At 45.2% G+C, this 20,637-nt stretch overlaps 1 protein-coding gene and 1 long non-coding RNA gene across 2 annotated transcripts; one reads left to right on the plus strand and one right to left on the minus strand.

The window, feature by feature from the left end:
- Positions 1 to 16,007: 16,007 nt before the first annotated feature.
- On the minus strand, positions 16,008 to 16,821 carry LOC141656077 (uncharacterized). The gene has a single exon (XM_074463009.1). It carries the CDS (start codon positions 16,696 to 16,698, stop codon positions 16,165 to 16,167), a length of 534 nt encoding a protein of 177 aa, XP_074319110.1. The 5' UTR covers positions 16,699 to 16,821; the 3' UTR covers positions 16,008 to 16,164.
- Positions 16,822 to 17,529: 708 nt separating this feature from the next.
- LOC141656078 (uncharacterized) lies at positions 17,530 to 20,269 on the plus strand. The gene is made up of 3 exons (XR_012548327.1): positions 17,530 to 18,766; positions 19,063 to 19,155; positions 20,104 to 20,269. It is a non-coding gene; the product is annotated as an uncharacterized LOC141656078 (long non-coding RNA).
- The last annotated feature ends 368 nt before the right edge of the window (positions 20,270 to 20,637 follow it).

Consider the following 20,637-nt stretch of genomic DNA (forward strand, 5'->3'; position numbering starts at 1 on the left):
CGCCCGACCAAGTCAACATATTGAGCAAGGTCAAAGATATCCACAAAGAAGTCAACGGCTTAGGCGGCCTAGCCGATCGACCCATCGGCTGTCGGCTGGGTCTCGGCATGGCAACTTGCCGGTAGGGCACATACCCGCGTACTCACATCCAAGACCCCTCAGCGGTGAGTCAACAGGGCCCGCCGGCCTGCCATAGGTCCCTCGGCCGAGGGGTAGATCAGTCTTTCCACCTGCTAGCCACTTGGCCACTACGTGACAAAAGGTGAAAGTCTATAAATACTCCTCAACCTTCATTGAGGAAAGGATCCACAACTTAACCTAAGAAACACTATTCATCTGGTATAATCTTCCTTATCTCTCTACAACATACATTTAGCCAAGGAACAACTTATCCCCTAAGTTACTGACTTGAGCGTCGGAGTGAGTACGCTTGGCACAAAGCCAAGCCCTCAGTTCGTTCATTGTTGCAGGAGAGGCCGAGAGGAACGATAAAGACAAGAAGGATTCAACCAAGGACATCATTCTACAAGCAACGGGTGGTAACGAATATCTGCTCTGGAATTACACCCGGAACAATAGTAATAGTAAAATGTAAAGTTCTATAAACACTGTGCATGCATTGCATGAGGCCTATACTAATTAAATACTTCCTCTATCCCGGTCATTTGTTGTCCTTTGGTTTTGGCACAAAGACCAAGGAAAGGGGACGGGACCAATCACTAAATGACATGTGGAATAAATTGAATGTGAATGACCAAATTACTCATCAAATTCAATTTTAAAATAGAAATGACAACAAATGACTGAGACACCCCAAAATAGAAAAGGACAACAAATAACCAGGACAGAGAGAGTAGTAAATAAGTAAGTCTTGCTTAAAATAAACTAACCCTTTAGTTGTAAAATGAATCCAAATACTAGTGTATGATCCTAATAAGGACAAAACTTCACAAAAGTCTTAGCATTTTCTATAAAAAAAATTCATTGCAATATGTCGGCTAAGAACATCATCATTATCTCAACGACAATTACTGGCAATATGACATACTCGTTGAATGGGAGATCGAAGAGACCTAGATTTCATTTAACAGTGAAATCGTGTCTCTATTTTATTGCATAATTAAATATGCTGAAGTCCGAATTAATTCGTAGTTGCTCATTTATGAATGAGTTTTACTCTTTTATGAAATTTTTTTTATTATTTTTCCATAGCATGCCCTTTATCTAGAAACAAAACAAAAAAACTCTCTAAAATTTTCTCCCTCACAAATTTAATCCGTACACTGTTTGGCCCGAGGCTAGAAGGTTCTAGCGCAGAGCCAGCAGGCGAGGGCGCTTGGATGCGAGTTTGGTTGAATGATACGATTTGTTGCCCCCACATTAATCTAGTAAGAGACATGTGTGGGATTTATATACCCAAATATTCATTCATATCATTTACATGTGATGGGTATATTCTGCACCCGCTGACCAGTCAGCATATTGAGTAAGGTCAAAGATATCCACAGCAAGTCAACGGCTTAGACAGCCTAACCGACGCCACCTGTCGGCCTGTCTCTTGTGCCTCGGCGGGGACAACTAGCCAGCCGGGGCACACATCCGCGAACCCATACCCAAGACCCCTCGGCGGTGAGTCAACAGGGCCCGCCGGCCTGCCATGGGTCCCTCGGCCGAGGGGTAGATCAGTCTTTTCACCTGCTAGCCACTTGGCCACTTGGCCACTACGTGACAAAAGGTGAAAGTCTATAAATACTCCTCAACTCTCATTGAGGAGGAGATCCACAATTTAACCTAAGAATCACTATTCATCTGGTAATATCTTCCTTATCTCTCTACAATATATACTTCGCCAAGCAACAACTTATCTCTCTAAGTTTACTGACTTGAGCGTCGGAGTGAGTTCGCTCGGTCCAAAGCCGAGCCCTCAGTTTGTTCACTGTTTCAGGAGACCGCAAGGAGGATTCAACTAAAGATGTCATTCTACAAGCACGGGTGGTAACGTATAACTGCTCTGGAATTACACCCGGAACAATTGGCGCCGTCTGTGGGGAAGATACTATAAGCTAGTCACATTCATTCCCAAACAAAAAAAGAAAAACCAAAACAAAAACCCACCCAAAAAGCTAAGAAGATGTCGAAACAACCAGAGAAGGTGTTGGTGGAAAACGAATTCTACCAAGACGACACATTCCACAACTCGAAATCGGGCGGTCCCCCGGTAGTATCACGATACGACGAACGGGACGCCGAAAGAACAAGATATGCCGCTGCCCGCCGACCAGGTCACCATCATGGGACATGTGGTTGATGCAGCAAAGCTGAAGCTACTCCTGGACATAATTGCTAGTACGCCGGCTCACACTGTCACACCGACAAGAGCGGCGGAACCCGTCCAGGAGACCAGGGCCCAGAATGTGACTCCAAGAGACTTGAATGGAGCACTGGAAGAAGCTGGCCCTGTCAAGACGCCGGGAGAGCCCAGAGCGCTAGTGGTAGACCTTAGTCCTTCCCGCACTCGCGAGAGGACGGCGTCACCGCAGCGCCGACGAGGCACCCCCCAGAGGAGTGAAAGAAGTCCGACTCACCAGAGTCGGAGAAGAAGCCCTTCCCGCCACGGGGAGAGGAGCCGGACTAGGGATGTGAGGAGCCGATCGCCGCGTGTCGTTCGACACGTGGTCGACAGACCCCTCGGCGCCTCGTCCTAGATACCCCTGCCGACTAAGTGAAGTTGCCACCTATAGCATACAAAGGAGAAGGCGACCCAACCGACCACGTCGAGGCTTACGAGTCTCACATGTCAGTATGGGAGCAACCCGATGAGGTTTGGTGCCGAGTCTTCCCAACGACACTGCATGGGATGGCACAAAGTTGGTACAAGGGGCTACCCGACGGGTCGGTATACTGTTACGCCGACCTAAAGGACACGTTCCTAGCCCAGTATTCCTGCAACAAGAGGAGAGCCGTGGAGACCTCGGACCTCCTGACTATCAGACAAGAAGGAGGCGAATCTCTCCGAAGTTATGTGAAGAGGTTCGACGCCAAGGTTCAGCAGATCCGTGAGCTTAACAGCGAACTGGCAGCCTTCGCGCTGATGAAAGGCCTCCCGAAAGGAGACCTAAAGAATGAGCTCATCAAGTGCGGCGGCCAGAGACTAGACTCCGCCAGGAAAATGGCCGACCAGGCCATCAAGGTGGAAGACTATCACAAGACCTGGGTAGGCCCCAGCGAGGCCGAGCGCTCAGAAAGAAAAAGCCGCCCGGAGGACAGCCCGGATGAAAGACGTCGTGACGATAATAGGTCACGGTCGACGGTCCACCAGAAATGAGACTCGGCGGACGCCGGGGAGTTCGGGAACGAACCGCCGAAGCGGTACAATGATCACACCCCCGGCCGTGTCTGCCGCCGAGGTTTTCGCCCGAGCAAGAACGAGGGTCGAAGTGGGAGAGGCCTCCCGGCCGAGGAGTGACGGTGATACGAGCCAAGATCTTGTGAGTACCACGGCCACACCGGTCACCTTATCGACAACTCGCCGGCATCCAAGAATGCCATTGAAGAGCTGATCCGGAAGGGGAGCCTCGGCAAGTATGTTTCCAAAGGCCAAAAGTCCGATGCGGCGGTTCGGATAAGAAATCCGTCTTTGAACGGATAGGAGTGATCCATGTTGTCATCGGGGCAACGAGAACGGTGGGTCCGCTCATGGGCACAAACGGCACCTGAACGAGCCGTATCGGGCCATCAACTTTGTGCCCAACACAAATACTCCCGCTTCCAAAGATCCCCGATATAACTATTGGGAGGAAGGACTACGAGGAGTCATCGCCCCTCACAAATGACCCACTCGTAGTCCACTTGGACATAGCCAACCACCTGGTGAAGAGGTGCCTGATTGACACAGGCGCCTACACAAACATTATGTACAGCGAATGCTTTATCAACCTCGGCCTGAAGGTCGAAAACTTGAGCCCCTGCACCAACCCGCTGTACAGCTTTTCTGTAGCCGACCTGGTACCCCTTGGGTCAATCAGGCTGTCGGTGAGGTTCGGCGAGGGGAGTGCGGCCAAGAACGTTATGTCTGAATTCGTGGTCATTGACGGCTCGTCCGCCTACAACGTTCTCATAGGCCGAGTCACCCTGAGCGAGGCCGATGCGAAATGTCCATCCGGCTCGACATTGATGTATGTCTCGGACCGGGGGGAAGCGCATAAGCTCGTCTCAAAGAACGAAAAGGACGAAGTGGTCAATGTCCAAGTGTCCGCCAGAGGGTGCAACATGCAATCCTTCAAAGTGGCGAAGAAGTCAGAGAAGGGGAAGAGCCCATCCTTGCAACAGGAGGGCGAGCGCATGGATACCACCGTCGGCATGATCGAAGGAGCGGAGACCGAAGAGGTGGAGATTGACCCAGGCCGCACCGTAACTATCGGTGTTAACCTGGAGCCAAAGTTCAGAGCCGCCCTCCTAGATCTGCTGAGGAAAAACAAAGACGTCTTCGCCTACTCAGCGGCCGAGATGCCAGGCGTGAGCCGGGAGGTAATTGTTCACAGGCTAAACGTACTCCCCACCGCTCGCCCTGTCAAGCAAAGGATGAGGAACTCCTCAGCCGAGAAGGATGAGGCCATCAAAGCCGAGGTAGATAAATTACTGGCGGCAGGCTTCATCATGCCTTGTACCTATCCTGAGTGGTTAGCTAATGTTGTAATGGTGAGGAAATCATCGGGGGCATGGAGGATGTGCGTGGATTTTACCAATCTTAATAAAGCATGCCCCAAAGATTGCTATCCCTTGCCTCGAATAGATAGCTTAATCGACGCGACGGCAGGCTACACTATGCTGAGCCTGCTGGACGCCTTCTCGGGGTATCATCAGGTGTTCATGGCCGAGGAAGACATGCCTAAATGCGCATTCATCACCGCTAACGGCACATACATGTACAAAATGATGCCGTTTGGTTTAAAGAACGCCGGTGCAACTTACACAAGACTGGTGGACAAAGTGTTCCAAAATCAAAAAGGGCGAAACATTGAGGCTTACGTCGACGATGCTATTGTAAAAAGCAAGTCCGACAGCGAGCACCTAGCCGATTTACACGAGACATTTTGTTCACTAAGAAAGTACAAGATGAAGCTCAACCCAATGAAATGCAACTTCGGTGTCCGGGCAGGTAAGTTCCTCGGCGTACTTGTCGGCGCCGGGGGTTGATGCCAATCCAGACAAAGTCCAGGCAATCCTAGACCTGCCGGAGCCGAGGAATCGAAAAGAGGTTATGATGCTGACCGGGAGGATGGCGGCTCTAGCCCGTTTCATCTCTCGGTCAGCCGACAAGAGCACCCCATTCTTTAAGGTGTTGAAGGGGAATAAAGACTTCGGCTGGGGGGAGGAGCAGAGCACAGCTTTCAAACAACTAAAGGCTCATCTTCAGACTCTCCCAACCCTGTCCAGGCCGATGCTGGGGGAAACACTATATCTGTACATAGCGATTACCTCGGCCACGGTCGGTGTCGTGATCGTCGAGAGAAGAGGACAAGCAAGAAGACACCAATCTACTTTGTCAGCCATACATTGTTGCCCGCCGAGAGAAATTACCCGCTGATTGAAAAAGCAGCCTTTGCCGTCGTCGTCGCTGCAAGGAAACTGAAACCCTACTTCGACGAACATCCCGTGACGGTCCTAACCGACCAGCCGTTGGAGAAGGCATTGGAAAAATTTGAGCAATCCGGCAGGCTCATCAAATGGGCAGTAGAGCTATCCGGCTTCGGCATTCAGTACAAGCCGAGGCCCTCGATAAAGGGACAGAAGCGCGCATTTCTTGGCCGAATGCACATACCAAGAAGAGCAAAACCCCGGAGTATGGGAGGTATACACCGACGGGTCCTCCACGACGAACAGCTCAGGAGCCGGCATACTTATTATCAGCCCAAACGGGGACGAGTTCGAGTACGCCTTGAAATTTACCTTCTCGGCCTCGAACAACGAATCCGAATACGAGGCGGTGATAACCGGAGTCGAGCTGGCTAGGGCCGCAGGGGCGGAACACATCATTTTGAAAACAGATTCACTTTTAGTGGCTAATCAAATCAGAGGAGAGTACGAGACTCGAGACGACGGAATGGTAAGATACCTGGAAAGGGTAAAAGCTGACACCTCAAAGTTGAAATCTTTTCAGATACAATGCATTCCAGTGTCGAGAACAACCGAGCCGACGCTCTCTCAAAACTCGCCGGATTGACCATCAAGAATGTCACCAACCGTCTTTGGTGGACATCGGGAATGCCAAGAGCATTGCGAGGCCGTCGGCATGGTGGGTAGCATAGAGACCGAGACAACGTGGATGACTCCGATAATGAAATACAAATTGACAAATGAACTACGGAGGACCGCAGATCTCTCGCGAGAAAATAAAGAGGATCGCAGACAAGGTACTTGGTGTTTGAAAGGAATTGTACAGGAGGTCCGTGACGAGGCCACTCTTAAAGTGCGTCGGTCCAGCCGACGCGAGCTAATCTTGACGAAATTCACGAAGGCATCTGCGGTCATCACATGGGGGCAAGAACACTAGCCCACAAAGCTCTCCGAGCCGGCTACTTCCCCACCATGCTTGCGATTCCGAGCCAAGACCAAAAAGTGCAACAACTGCCAAATGCATGCTCCGGTGATACATGCGCCATCCCGAGACCTGCAGCCGGTACTTAATCCTCTTCCTTTCGCACAGTGGGGGATGGATCTACTAGGGCCATTTCCAACGGCATCCGGCGGAAGAAAGTTCTTGATTGTCGCCGTTGACTACTTCACCAAATGGGTTGAAGTCAGAGCGATGCACTCGCAAAGACGACGGCGTAATGTAAGAAAGGTAATCTGGGAAAATGTCATAACTCGTTTTGGGTTACCCCAAGTCATGGTATTCGACCACGGCCGAGAGTTTTGGAGTGACACAATAATGAGTGGTGGAAGAACTCGGTATCAAATTTGCATACTCCTCCGTCTGTCACCCACAGAGCAATGGACAAAGTGAGGCGGCCAATAAAACAATCTTCAACGGTTTGAAGAAGACAGTTGAAGACCTAAAGGGAAGATGGGCCGATGAACTACCCGGCGTCCTATGGTCCCTGCGAACCACGGAGAAAGAAGCAACGGGGTACAGTCCGTTCCACTTAGTTTACGGGTCCGAAGCAGTCCTGCCAATTGAAGCAACGGTGCCGACATTCAGAACGGCCACCTTTAACCCGGTTGAAAATGAGGAAGGCTTAAGAACCTCCCTAGACCTGGTTGAAGAAAGCCGAGATACGAAGACGCCTCAACTTGGCGGTATACCAAAACCGAATGAGAAGAGCTTACAACCGAAGAGTCCACAAAAGGGACTTGAAAGTAGGGGATCTAGTCCTAAGAAAGTCGGCCGCCACCAACAAAGGAAACATTCATGGTAAACTAACACCAATCGGGAGGGTCCCTACAAAGTGGTTGAAGAAATGAGGCCGGGTACATACCGGCTGACCGACATGGAGGGTGTGCCTCTGATGAGCCATTGGAACACTGACAATCTCAGGAAATACTTTGTGTAGCGGCGGAGGTGTCCAAAACAATTGTTGGCACCCCAACGCATGTTTACATCTAATGAAGAATCACCCAATTTTTCCATCAAAGTGTTTATCCCCTCCGCAGTCATATCGAGGTAGACGCCACGGCCCAAGCGTGGCGTCACCCCAAGAAACGCGGTCGCGCCGTAACCCCTAGTCGCCTCGGCCCGCCGAAGGCCTGGCAGGGGACACAACGGTCGATACGCCGAAGAATCTTTGTCGCGCAGTAACCCCTAGTCGTCTCGGTCAACCGAAGGCCTGGCGCAGGGGACACAACGGTCGATACGCCAAAGAATCTTTGTCGCGCCGTAACCCCTAGTCGCCTCGGCCCACCGAAGGTCCGGCAGGGACACAACGGTCGATACGCCAAAGAATGCTGTCGCACCGTAACCCCTAGTCGCCTCGGTCAACCGAAGGCCTGGCAGGGGACACAACGGTCGACACGCTAACATGTTCACAACGGCGGTTGGGAAGCGCAAATCCGACGCCTCGGCTAGACCGAGAGTGAAAGAGGAAGCGACCAACACGCTAACATGTTCGAGAAAAAGACGTTAAACGCAGTTGAGATACGCATTCTAGCTGCCTCGGCTAAGCCGAAGGTAAAAATGAAAAAGCGCTCAATTAATAACGCAAGAAGACAAGAAAAGACCTCGGCCAAGCCGAGGCAAAACAAGCAAACTTTCATTAATGACAACAGTTACAAAACGAGAAGAATGCGGACGACGGTAGTCCCCATAGGGATAAGCCAAAACGCAACCTACCAAAGTTTTACATAAACAAGGAAAAGAAAAGCAAAAGGTTACGGACATGATATTTGAAGCGCCAAAAGATGGCGGGAGGAAAGGCTCGATGTTGGCCCCGAACAGCTAAAGCTATCCGAGACGCCGGGTGAGTCCGGTGACGACCGCCCGTCTCCCTACGCTTGATGCTTGCCCACCATCGGTGCGCGGCGTCAAACTTCGGTGGCCGGCCCGGGAAAGCTTGTCATCTCCACATGCCTTCACCTTTCGGCCTCCTCTTCGGCTTCCTTCACCTTTGCATCATAGGCCGCCTTGGCCTCGGCTATCCGAGCGCCTTCGCCGCCTCCTCCTTTTCCGCAACCGCTTTTCCGCGGCATCGGCCATCTCATCCGTAAGTCGTTCAAATTTTTCCCACGGGAAGGAGTCTTCGAGAATGAGCCTCTTGATTGCCTCCTGGCCGCTTCCTCGGCGATCCCTTTAATTGAGCGCACAGTCGGGGAGGATCTTATCCTGAAGCACCTCAATATCTTTCTCCCTTTGGGCAAGAATGAGCCCTAGTGTCCGCGAGTGCCTCCGATCGAGCCTCATACATCCCCTCCATTCTTCCCTTTTGGCAACAACGGCGTCGTAGCCACCCTTATACCTGTCCCGCTCCTCCAAAGAATCGGGCGGAGGTGGCATCAAGAAATTTCAACTTTGGCCCTCTCGGCCGAGTGGCTTCTCGCCTTCCTCCGCACGCTTCCGAGCAGCTAGGAGGTCAAGCTTAGCCTTCCCGCTTCTCCCTTTACAAATGGAAAGATCAAGCTTAAGCCGTTGGATCGGTGGCCCACCTGGGCCATGGCCTGTTCTTGCTCCATAATGTAGGAGCCGGCCGATTGAGTCCACTTCGTCGACCTCTTGTATATTCTCGTACCCTCCGCCACAAGCTCGGCGGGGGAACCTTCTGGAGTACGGAGTCAACGATGACATTCCTATCACCCGCCTTCTCAGGCTGCTTCTCTAATTGCCGCTCAGTAAGAACGGCGGCTTCCGACGGCGGATCTAGAAAAAATTCACACAGCGCATCCATGTCAACATTCATTGACACATCAGAGAGTGTGTCATCGGGAATGCATAACGAACCAGCTAAGTCTGAACCACAGGTTAGGTCCGTACCAGTCCGGACCCTCTTAGACGGAGGACCGGGTGAATCTTTCTTTTCCCCGGCAACGGTAGAAGCCGACAGTGGCTCGTTTCTCTTCTTCGGAGGAGGAGGGCCCTTCGCAACGGTCACCACCTCCTCGGAGACATCGATGACCTCCACATGCTCCTTCTGGGCCGATGGGGTTGAAGAAGGAGTTGGGATGGACGTCGTCGCCAACCTGGACGCGCGCTTTGGTCTTCTCTTGACACGCCTCCGAGAACCCGTGCTTGAGCCGCCGCGGATCCAAAGTGCCTTCACCGCTTATCCATAAGTTCGTTGGGAGCCGCCTACGATCACGCGCGTCGGCTGAGGGTGCCGCTCAACAACGTTCCCGTCCTTATCAAGCCCTAACCTCTTCAAGGTCCTCTCGCATGATCCTGGCCAAACCGGTCTGCAAGAAACCAGACAAGAGTTACATAAAAGAAGTAAAACAAAGCTCTAAAAACAGAGAGCATAACAAAAAGATGGGCCTCACACCGACCCTACTCACCCCCGGTTGAGGGCCGGTATGAGGCCGACGAGGCAAAGCGGCTCATCCTGAAGAATAATCGAGTCGGGGCACCCATCCCTTCTCAGCATCAAACAGCTGCATCGCCCGCTCCTCGTCCGCACCAAGAGGAACCCTACTGGCATCCATCTTGAGTTTACTCTGGGAGACCCATTTTTCACGCTCCCTCTTACTCTCGCACCGTAAGTTGACTTGGTGCTGGAAGGACCGGGGCAGCGGATAGTCATCCGGCACTTCGACATACACCCACCGCCCATTCCAGTCCTTGCGGAAGAAAGCTTATCAACAGAGAGGACGCCCGCCTCCATCTCGCATGCCACCACCCCACCTTACCAGGGGTCGATGCCCGAAGATGATGAAGCCGGCGGAATAAGTTAATCGTGGGTACCTCCCCTTAAAAAGACAGAGCCACACGAAGTCAACTATCGTCCTAATGGCCAATGGATGCAGTTGAGCCACGGCGACGTTCATAGCTTTGATGATGGCCGTGACGTATTTATTCAAAGGAAACCGAGCCCATACTCCAGTGCCTAATATACACGCCGATATGACCTTGGAGGAGGGCAACAGACCGCCTGACCCTCCCCAGGGATAACAATTTTGTACCCCTCACCGAAGTAGAAATGACCCTCGAAAAGAGTTCCACCGGAACAACTGGCGAATTTATTGGTCCAGGCACGGTCAGGACCGGTCATGCACGCCTCGCCGTGATCCAGGATATGCGGCCTCTCTTCACCAGAAGGAATCCCTTCCTCACAGTCATCATCAACATCATCATCCTCCCAACCCTCCAGAGCTTTTGGATCGACTTCAGGAGACGGAGACCTAGGGCCCCCAAACCTTATCGGGATGGCGTTTAGTATCTCCTCCTCATCAAGACGCGACGGAACCCCGGCCAGGCTTACTAGGCCCGGCACCAGCAGAAGACATGTTTACACCAAAACTTACAAGTTAAAAAGAGAGGATTTGTTTGTTTACCTTGAAGAAAAGTGCTACGCCGGAGTAATGATTCTGAAAGCTAGAGAGGAGTTTCGACAAAGAGGGCTAGAAAGAAGAAAATTTTTGAGAAAATGAAATTGGTGCCCAATTTCAGGGATTAACTGCCCTATTTATAAGGGAAAGCCCATGAAGAAGGACCAATCAGGGCTCAGCCCATGAAACGCCACCAATCAAAGCATTACACGTGTCGGACATGCAACCACGGAATGTCAATCGTTGCAACAGTTGGACGTCAATCAATGCAACAGTGACCAAGCGTCTTCAACACGCCTCTTCAAATCTCTCTGCCTATTCATCTTCCTCAACAAATTCCTAAGTATCTGTTCTCCGCCGGCTACATGATCAACCAAGCTTGTCGGACCGGCCGGGGGCAATCGAAACAACCGGCACTCTCCACCCCGGTCTCGGCCAACATTGCCTTTTCCACATCGGATGTCCATTACACAACCATGTGGAGGGGGATATGGTACGGCCTAAGCGAGCCAAGCCGAGGTAGATGAAGCCAAGGCGAAAATTTTGTCTTGCGCGAATATACGCTCAACATACATCGGGCCCATACCACGGCATGACTACGCTGGGGGCAAATTGATGGGGCATATTCGCACCCGCCGACACCGGCAAAGATATTGAGCAAGGTCAAAGATATCCACAGCAAGTCAACGGCTTAGACAGCCTAACCGACGCCACCTGTCGGCCTGTCTCTTGTGCCTCGGCGGGGACAACTAGCCAGCCGGGGCACACATCCGCGAACTCATACCCAAGACCCCTCGGCGGTGAGTCAACAGGGCCCGCCGGCCTGCCATGGGTCCCTCCTGCTAGCCACTTGGCCACTACGTGACAAAAGGTGAAAGTCTATAAATACTCCTCAACTCTCATTGAGGAGGAGATCCACAATTTAACCTAAGAATCACTATTCATCTGGTAATATCTTCCTTATCTCTCTACAATATATACTTCGCCAAGCAACAACTTATCTCTCTAAGTTTACTGACTTGAGCGTCGGAGTGAGTTCGCTCGGTCCAAAGCCGAGCCCTCAGTTTGTTCACTGTTTCAGGAGACCGCAAGGAGGATTCAACTAAAGACGTCATTCTACAAGCACGGGTGGTAACGTATAACTGCTCTGGAATTACACCCGGAACAACATGCTTTTACGGCTTTACATGTTATAATAATAATCTTCTCAGAAAATAGAACAGTTTTACATTAAAACCTTTGAGATTTTATATTTTATTCTTTGTGAAATTCACGTTACTCAAATTGTTCCTTTATACACGCACCATGGACACCATTGTCGCTATTTTCCTAGCTCTGGTCTATCGCATTTGGTGGGCTCGGAATAACTGTCGAGTTAACCAGATGGTATGGACTCCTGAATTTATTTGTCAGCGGGGTAAGCATGATGTGTCTGTTAGGCTAAAAAAGCATTGTAAAGTGAGCTCTAGGAGAGTGTTAGAGAGCTTTCTTATTTAAATTTGATAGATCTAGTTGATTAGAATTGGTATCTCCAATTCGATAATATGTTGTATGGTTGAGAAAACATGTACTTGGGCTTCAAATTATTAATGAAATTTGTTACTTTCTACCCACACACAAAAAAAAAATATAAAAAAAAATTGTTCCTTTGTATTTTACTCCGCATTGATTTTGTGGCTAACTTAAAACAAAAAACTGACTTTGATTTTTTTTTTTCTCTCTCTCTCTCTCTCTCTATATATATATATATATATATATATATATATATATATATATATAGAGAGAGAGAGAGAGAGAGAGAGATATTGAATTTGGTGATTTTGGTTCTTATGGTGAGTTGTGAGTTGGGGGAATCTCAACCATTAGATTAAATTAGAGATGAGTGGCCAAGATTAATCTTAGTTGTCATATAAAAGCATTGTTATTTAGTTTATTTTCTCTTTTTTCTAGTGCTACTTTTTTTTTTTTTTTTTACTTTAATTTTTTTATCTTTTTTTTTTTTATCTCGTGTTATTATGCTTTTTTTTACAACTTTGATTTTTTTTCTCTCTTATGTTTTTCTCTAATTTTCTCATTATGTTACATTTTTTTCTTTTTCTTTTTGTACCAAATTTTTTTTGCTTGAATTTTTTTCACTCTTATTTTTTTTACCTCGGGTTATTATGCTGTTATTGTGTTTTTTTTTTAACTTGATTTTTTAACGACTTTGATTTTTTTTTTTCTCTTTTTTTTTTACATGTTATTGTGTTGTTATATTGTTATTCCGCTGTTATTGTGATGCTATTCTGCTGTTACTTTGATTTTTTTTACGACTTTGATTTTTTTTCTTTTTTTTAGCATGTGTTATTGTGCTGTTATTGTTACTCCGCTGTTATTGTGATGTTATTCTGCTGTCACTTTAATTCTTTTTACGACTTTGATTTTTTTACCACATGTTATTGTCTTTGTTATTGTTATTCATTGTTATTGTGATGTTATTCTCATTACTCGATTTTTTACGACTTTGATTTTTTTTTTTCTTTTTTTTACCACGTGTTATTGTCTTTGTTATTCTCTTATTCTCTTCATTATTGTGATGTTATTCCGGTGTCATTTTGATTTTTTTACTACTTTGATTTTTTTACTCTTTTTTTACCGCATGTTATTGTCTTTGTTATTCCTGGTGTTATTTTGATGTTATTCCTTGTCACTTTGATTTTTTAACTAATTTGATTTTTTTACTCTTTTTTTTACTATGTGTTATTGTGCTATTATTGTGATATTATTCTGGTGTCACTTAGATTTTTTTTTTAATAGAACCAACTACAACCGTCATTGTTTTAATTGTCATATTACGGAATACTTGTCTTCTTTATCCTCGTTTTCATTCTTATTTTACCTTTGAATCCACTCCAATCGGATCTTAGTATTGAACGGCTACATTGACCAGCAAATAAATCAGATCAAACCATTCATAATCATGCCAAGGAGATTGACAGATTGGGCAGTACAAAGCATTTTTGAATATCAAATGGATATTTTGGTGCATTAAGTAGCAGTAACATTTTTTATTATTTAATTGAGACTTTACCTTGTTGGCATTTTGATGATTTTATTGTTGATCGAGTGAGGGAAATCTCGGTCAACGGTCCTACAAAACAAAGATCATTGGATGCATAATAAAGCAACGAATTGAATTAACAAAAGATGGGCAACAAATATACAGCGACATTCAATACCCCAGCATCTATCACTATCAGATAACTTGCTGGAACAGCAAATCAGTCAGCTAAGCAAACGAACGAAGTTGCATAAGGGTAACAATGTAAGATGTTCGACACCACATACAAACAATGCGACTTCCTCAACATCTTCATCATTCAATAACTGCTTTTAGCCTCACAGTCGGTCACTTTCGATTTTAATCCTAGTCCCTACGCCTCACAATGACAAGTACAAATAAAATCGCGGCAAACATTAGTATATATTGGTGTAAAACGAACAAAGCAAAAAAGAAAATTTGATGAACTAGTAGAAGAGAATGCTTCGGCGATGACGGCCTCGACACAGTCCGATGGACTCGACGACTCGCCTGCGATCTGACTCACCTATCCACCATCCTTAACTCCGTCCAACGACCGACTTCAACTCATGAGTAGTTGATCAATAATTGATGAAATCGAATAGAAATTGAGAAATTGATTGTTAATTGTTGAAATTGACAAGAAAATTATTGCTGCTACAATATTTTTCCCCAAATTTTAGGGTTCGTATGATAGGAATTTTTGACTAGAGTTTGAGTTTGTAATTTTTTTTTATGTTATTATGAGATGTTGAGAAGAAAAAAGGACGCAGGCCATGGTTTTGTTTGATTTGTTTGATTTTTCTTTTTCTTTTTCTTTTTCTTTTTTTTTCCTGACGTGTCATTTAATCTCAGCCCTTGGATTCTTTTGATCTAATGGCTGAGATTTTCCAAACTCACAACTCACCGTAAGAATCAAACTCACGAGATCCCGCCTCTATATATATATATATATTTTTGAAATATAGTGTGCTGAAATTTAGAACAGTTTTATTGCATGTTACAGTTCATAGGAAAATGAGATAGCGACACCAGGTGTTACCGAAATTCGGTAACACCATGGACATTTTAGTAATTTTTCCATTATTTTCATTTCCCTCCATAAGAACTTAAAATTCAAATTAGTCTTTTAATAAAGGGTAATATAGGAATATTTCAATACAATTACATCCCGAAAAAGCTTCGATGATATCTTGTTCACCATTTTCAAAAGATTGTTAAACTGGATGCATCAAAGAATGATATAGGGCTGGTCTAAAGCAATAACATAGCTTCATTAATTCCTATTTCTAAACCTGTTTGACTGCAAATTAATCAAATAATCAAGATAGTTATCAATTTCAAATTTTTTACGTTGAAAAAGACGGCTTGATGGCACCTTGGTGAAGTCCATAAATTGGAGATTGATTGCGGTAATGCCTACGAGAAGATGTATGATACCATGATTTTGTATTTTGATGATAGAAAATGTTTGATTTAATTTAGAGAAGATGAATATAAAAAATTACACTTCTATCCTTCTACAATTGGCGCAAAATGAAAACGGATTCTGAGTTTTATTTAATTTTTTATTATATTTAATTAGGGTGTTACTGAAAGTCGGTAACACCCGGTGTCGCCCTAGCACTACCCTTTGAAAATTACACAGTAGTAAACATTGTAACTTTTAAAAACAATCTTGCTTAAACCGATAAAACGAACATAAGTAAAGGATCAATAGTTTCATAAATACTATCCTACAACTAGTTGTATAAGAGCTATGTACAACCGTGTCAAAATTATCGAGCTCTCACACAAAGTTGTTGAGTTATTTTACAAGTTATTGAGCTATTTTACGAAGTTATTGAGTTTAATAATTATTCTGTTAAGCTCAACAACTTTCAGATCATAACTCGATAATTTTGTTAATAGAAATTTCACAACTTTGAATAAAAGCTCCACAACACTGAATAAATTGTATATACAACCGGTTGTATAATACATTAATTGCAATAGTTTTACTTCACCAAATGGCGATCTCTTGTGTTCTCGCTTCTCAGAAGTGAAAGGTAAACAAGAGCAGAGTCCATATACTAGGTACATGTAATTCCTGATTTTATACATAAAACTTATAAACTTCATCCTTATAGAAATTATGATCCATCCGTACGCAGAAAGCTAAACATGACCATATCTCGAGTCCGTCCCTTTTGAACCACGTACTTTCTCAAAACACCTTCCCTTACAAACCCGACCTTTTCCAAAACCTTTTGCGACCCTACATTCTCCACATCGACAAGAGCCTCAACCCGCTCCAACTCTGGACGCTCCTCAAAAATTGTCGACACCACCATCTTCACCGCCCACGTGGCGATCCCCTTACCCCAAAACTGGGACCCCAACACATACCCCAACTCGCCTCTACACTTATCATTTCCTTCATTTAATATAACAGAAATAGCACCAATTGCCCTGTTATTTAGACATATTACTTTGTAATATGAATGGTTTACGACATTTTTGGTTATGTACTCGATTGCTTGCTCCTTTGCCGTGTACGAATCCCAGCTGCAAAATTGTGTCACTCGATCATCAGATGCCCATACCATAAAATCATCTACATCAGTGACAGGATCGAATGGTCGGAGCGACAGCTTAGAGTAGAATTCTTGATCTTTGCTCGACATTTTTCACTCTTAAGCAAAATCTAATTTATGATATTATTTTTTGGGTGTTATAGAAAACTACAACATTGTATTTTTAAAATATAATACTCTATGCTTCCATTTGCAGGTTATGAAATTGCACAGAAGCATCAGTTTGTAAAATGTTATGTCTGGACTTTATTGACTTGGGCATCAAGGAAAAATAATTGTCTTAAATTATTGGCTGATGTAGCAGCCATGATTGACTTTTCTTTTTATCAGTCGGACCTATAGTATTGCCTCTCTGGCTAGGGGGTCCATAATTTCCCCATTTGACTTTCAAATCAGCCACAAATCCTTCTTTCTTTAGTTGAATCTGGAATTGATCCGACTCGGCTTGTACCCGAACAGAACTAGAAAGAACCGATTAAGGTAGCTAGATCAAATGAAACCGAAAGTAGGATAAACCCAAATAACACCAATTTGATTTAATTTGATCCAAAAACGAACAAAGTAGCCCATTTACCAAGTCTATGAACGTATAGTTTTATTATAGTTCAAACACGTGCTTAAGCACTAGTCAACACCTTATTAAAAGTCTCTAAGACCTACTATTCATTTTTTTTTTGGTGCGAAAGAGGGGCAGAGCCCCGAAAATTAACTATGAGCTATTACACGGGGAATAGTGTTAAATTAAGGAAACGGAATATGGAAATATACGAGATATTATAGAATTATTCCGTATGATCACATTGTATTGTTTATGTATATTGTATAATTTGTAGCCTAATATGTAGGAGTAGAATTAGGAAGGGTCAAAAATTATGATACCAACATCTAGTATATATGATAACATTGTATTTGTGCCTTGAACGTGAATAAGAATACCATTACTCTTCTTCCTCATTGACGTTAGAATTTCACATGGTATCCTGAGCTAGAAACGATCCAACACAAAATTCACAACGAAGATACAAAGGAGTACCGATTTTACTATGACGGTTGATGCCAAAGCAGACACGAGTGGTCCAAAGACCATTCTTGTTACATCACCGCTGTTTCTACATCCCTCGGAGAGCCCGAATTTGAATGTTACACAGATCGTATTTGACGGAAATAATTACGATTTGTAGGCGGATGCCGTCAAAAACGGATTAGACGCCAAAAATAAATTAGCCTTTATCGAAGGCCGAGTCAAGAAGCCCTTGGACGATGGAGACGAAGAAACTGTGGAGTCTGTAGCATGGAGGCAGTGTAATGCCATGATTCGAGCATGGCTTCGGAACGTTATTGACCTGAAGTTACATTCGAGCATCACCTTTAATCAACCCGTACACGAGATATGGGAGGAATTGCGTGGTAGATATGCAGCCGAAAACGCGCCAAGGGTCCATCAATTGAAGGGAGATCTCAGCGACTGCAAGCAAGGAACGGATTCCGTAGTTGAGTATTATACACGACTCAAAACCATATGGGACGAATTGGGAAATTACAGCACTGCAAAGGCATGCACGTGTGGGGCAGCGGCTTCGATAGCAAAGGAAAAGGGAGAAGAAAAGGTTCACCAATTCTTATTAGGATTGGATTTCAAATTATACGGTAATGTAAGAACCAATCTTTTAATGGAATATCCTATTGCTAATATGAATCGTGCATATGCCATTGTTTTAAGAGAAGAGAGGCATGCCTCCATAACCAAAGTTAAGGAGGAGAAGATAGAGGCGGCAGCCAAGGCAGCAAGGTCTTCGAGCATAGGATGAGGAAGAGTTGAATACCAAAAACAGGACATTGATGAAGAGAACCCACCTCCACAGTGCTCGCATTGCAAAAAAATACTATCATACCGAAGAAAATTGCTATGACAAGCACGGGTATGAAGAAGTCAAAGCGAGATAAAGGGGACGTGGTAGAAGAGGTGGTCACCGAGGAGGATATGGTCGAGGCAGAGGCCGTGGCCGTGGATATCAGGCCAATGCTATGGGAACTTCATCCGGGTCGAAGAATACAGAGACTTCGACTTCAAATCAGAATATCCCCTTCACCTCTGCCGAAATCGAGAAGCTGCGTTCTCTGTTAAATGGAAGTCCTGATGGTAATAACAACTTAAAAGGTATGAAAATTACTTTGGATGTCGAATGGTTAATATATAGCGGCTGCTCTCATCATATGACAGGAAAGAAAGAGTTGCTAAGGAACATTCGGTACGGACATCCGTCGACTGTCAGTTTGCCAGAAGGAAGAAAAATGGAGGCTCAAATTCATGGAGAAGTAGAATTAAATGAAAATTTTATTTTAAAAGACGTCCTTTTCGTACCGACACTTACTTGTGATCTCATCTCGGTCCAACAACTAATAAGTGAAAATAATTGTGTGGTTAATTTTGATGCTAATACGTGTGAAATGCAGGACCGGACTACGAGGATGACGATTGGACGGGGTAAGCATAGACAAGGAGTGTATTATTACAAGCCGGAAAAGATGGAACGAATAAGCAAAGTTGTAACACCCCCATACTCCAAGTGCCTTACCAGGACCACCCAGGTATAAAGATATTACCATCTCGGTTACCCGAGGCAATGATAATCAAATAAACAATAATGAAACAACGTTTAAATAGAAATACTTTAGTGAAAGGTTACAATCCAAAAACCAAACCAAAATACGTATACATGTTCTCAAACTAACTGTCTACTGATCTAACTGAAATGTTTATGAAAACTATTAAGCTACAGCGGAAGACTTCTATCATCAGACCGTGGCACATCCCAGCTATCCCAAAGACTTTCAACTCATACCGCTCAATATCTGCTCACCATCCCGAATGGATCACCGCAGTTTTAAAACAATAAACCGGGTCAAGATTAATTAATTACACATTATATATAATCAACAGTACGGTAAACAACACAGCTCAAACAGTCACACACAATCACCCACTCCAATCAATCTCCGTCTCCGACTGTCCACTGGACCAGCCCTGCCAGTGGGGGACCGCAGCCGTACCCACCAAATCCCCGCTCATCATACCGAGCGATAACCCTGTCCCATTAATGTGCACATCCCCTTCCGTGGCGGGTTCCACGAAGGGCGAAATTAGGGCGTGAAGCCACTCCCGCAAGTGACTCCACTCAGCCGAGAACGCATCTCGAGAACCAGAGACAAACAATCACAATCACAACACAACATCAACAACCGTCTGAATCAATCAACAATCACTAACTACAAAGACAATCACCACACATTATGTAACTAATCGAGTAGGAAACCCTACCGGAAAGCACAACAATCGACGATCTCACAAACCGATATCAAAAAGCTTCCTCTACGAATCCTCCTCCTAACATACAAACATATAATCACTACCAAGCATAAAATACTACAAAACCCCCAATTCCCCAAATTAGGGTTTAACCAACTTTAAAGAAACATTATAAAAACGGTATATAGGTCTTACCCTCGACGCAAGGATCACAACGGTATCAAGAAAGATAAAATCCGACCTGACGCAATTTGAATTGGGACTCGGATATGGTTTGTGATTCTTGTTGTAGGGCAAAACAAACCCGTAATGTTTTTCATTCGAATAACAAGCGATGTGATGTTTTATTTGGTCTCATTCACTGCGACATATGGGGACAATATCGAGTAGCTAGTTTGACCCGAGCACACTATTTTCTGACCATAGTCGATGACCATAGCCGGGGAGTTTGGGTTTACCTCATGAAAGATAAGACTGAAGCAGGTAATTTTCTTAAAAATTTTTGTCAAATGGTTAAAACCCAATTTGAGACTCATGTCAGAATAATCCAGAGTGATAATGGGACGACATTATTATCCGGTCAAATGCAGTGATACTATGAAGAAAATGGTATATTATTTCAAACTAGCAATACTGATACGCCTCAACAAAATGGTCGAGTAGAGAGAAAACATCGTCATATACTTGAAAAGGCAAGGGCTCTACGTTTCGAAGGGGTGTTA

The sequence above is a fragment of the Silene latifolia genome, chromosome 5 (genome assembly GCF_048544455.1).
Source record: "Silene latifolia isolate original U9 population chromosome 5, ASM4854445v1, whole genome shotgun sequence".
Classification (NCBI taxonomy): domain Eukaryota; kingdom Viridiplantae; phylum Streptophyta; class Magnoliopsida; order Caryophyllales; family Caryophyllaceae; genus Silene; species Silene latifolia.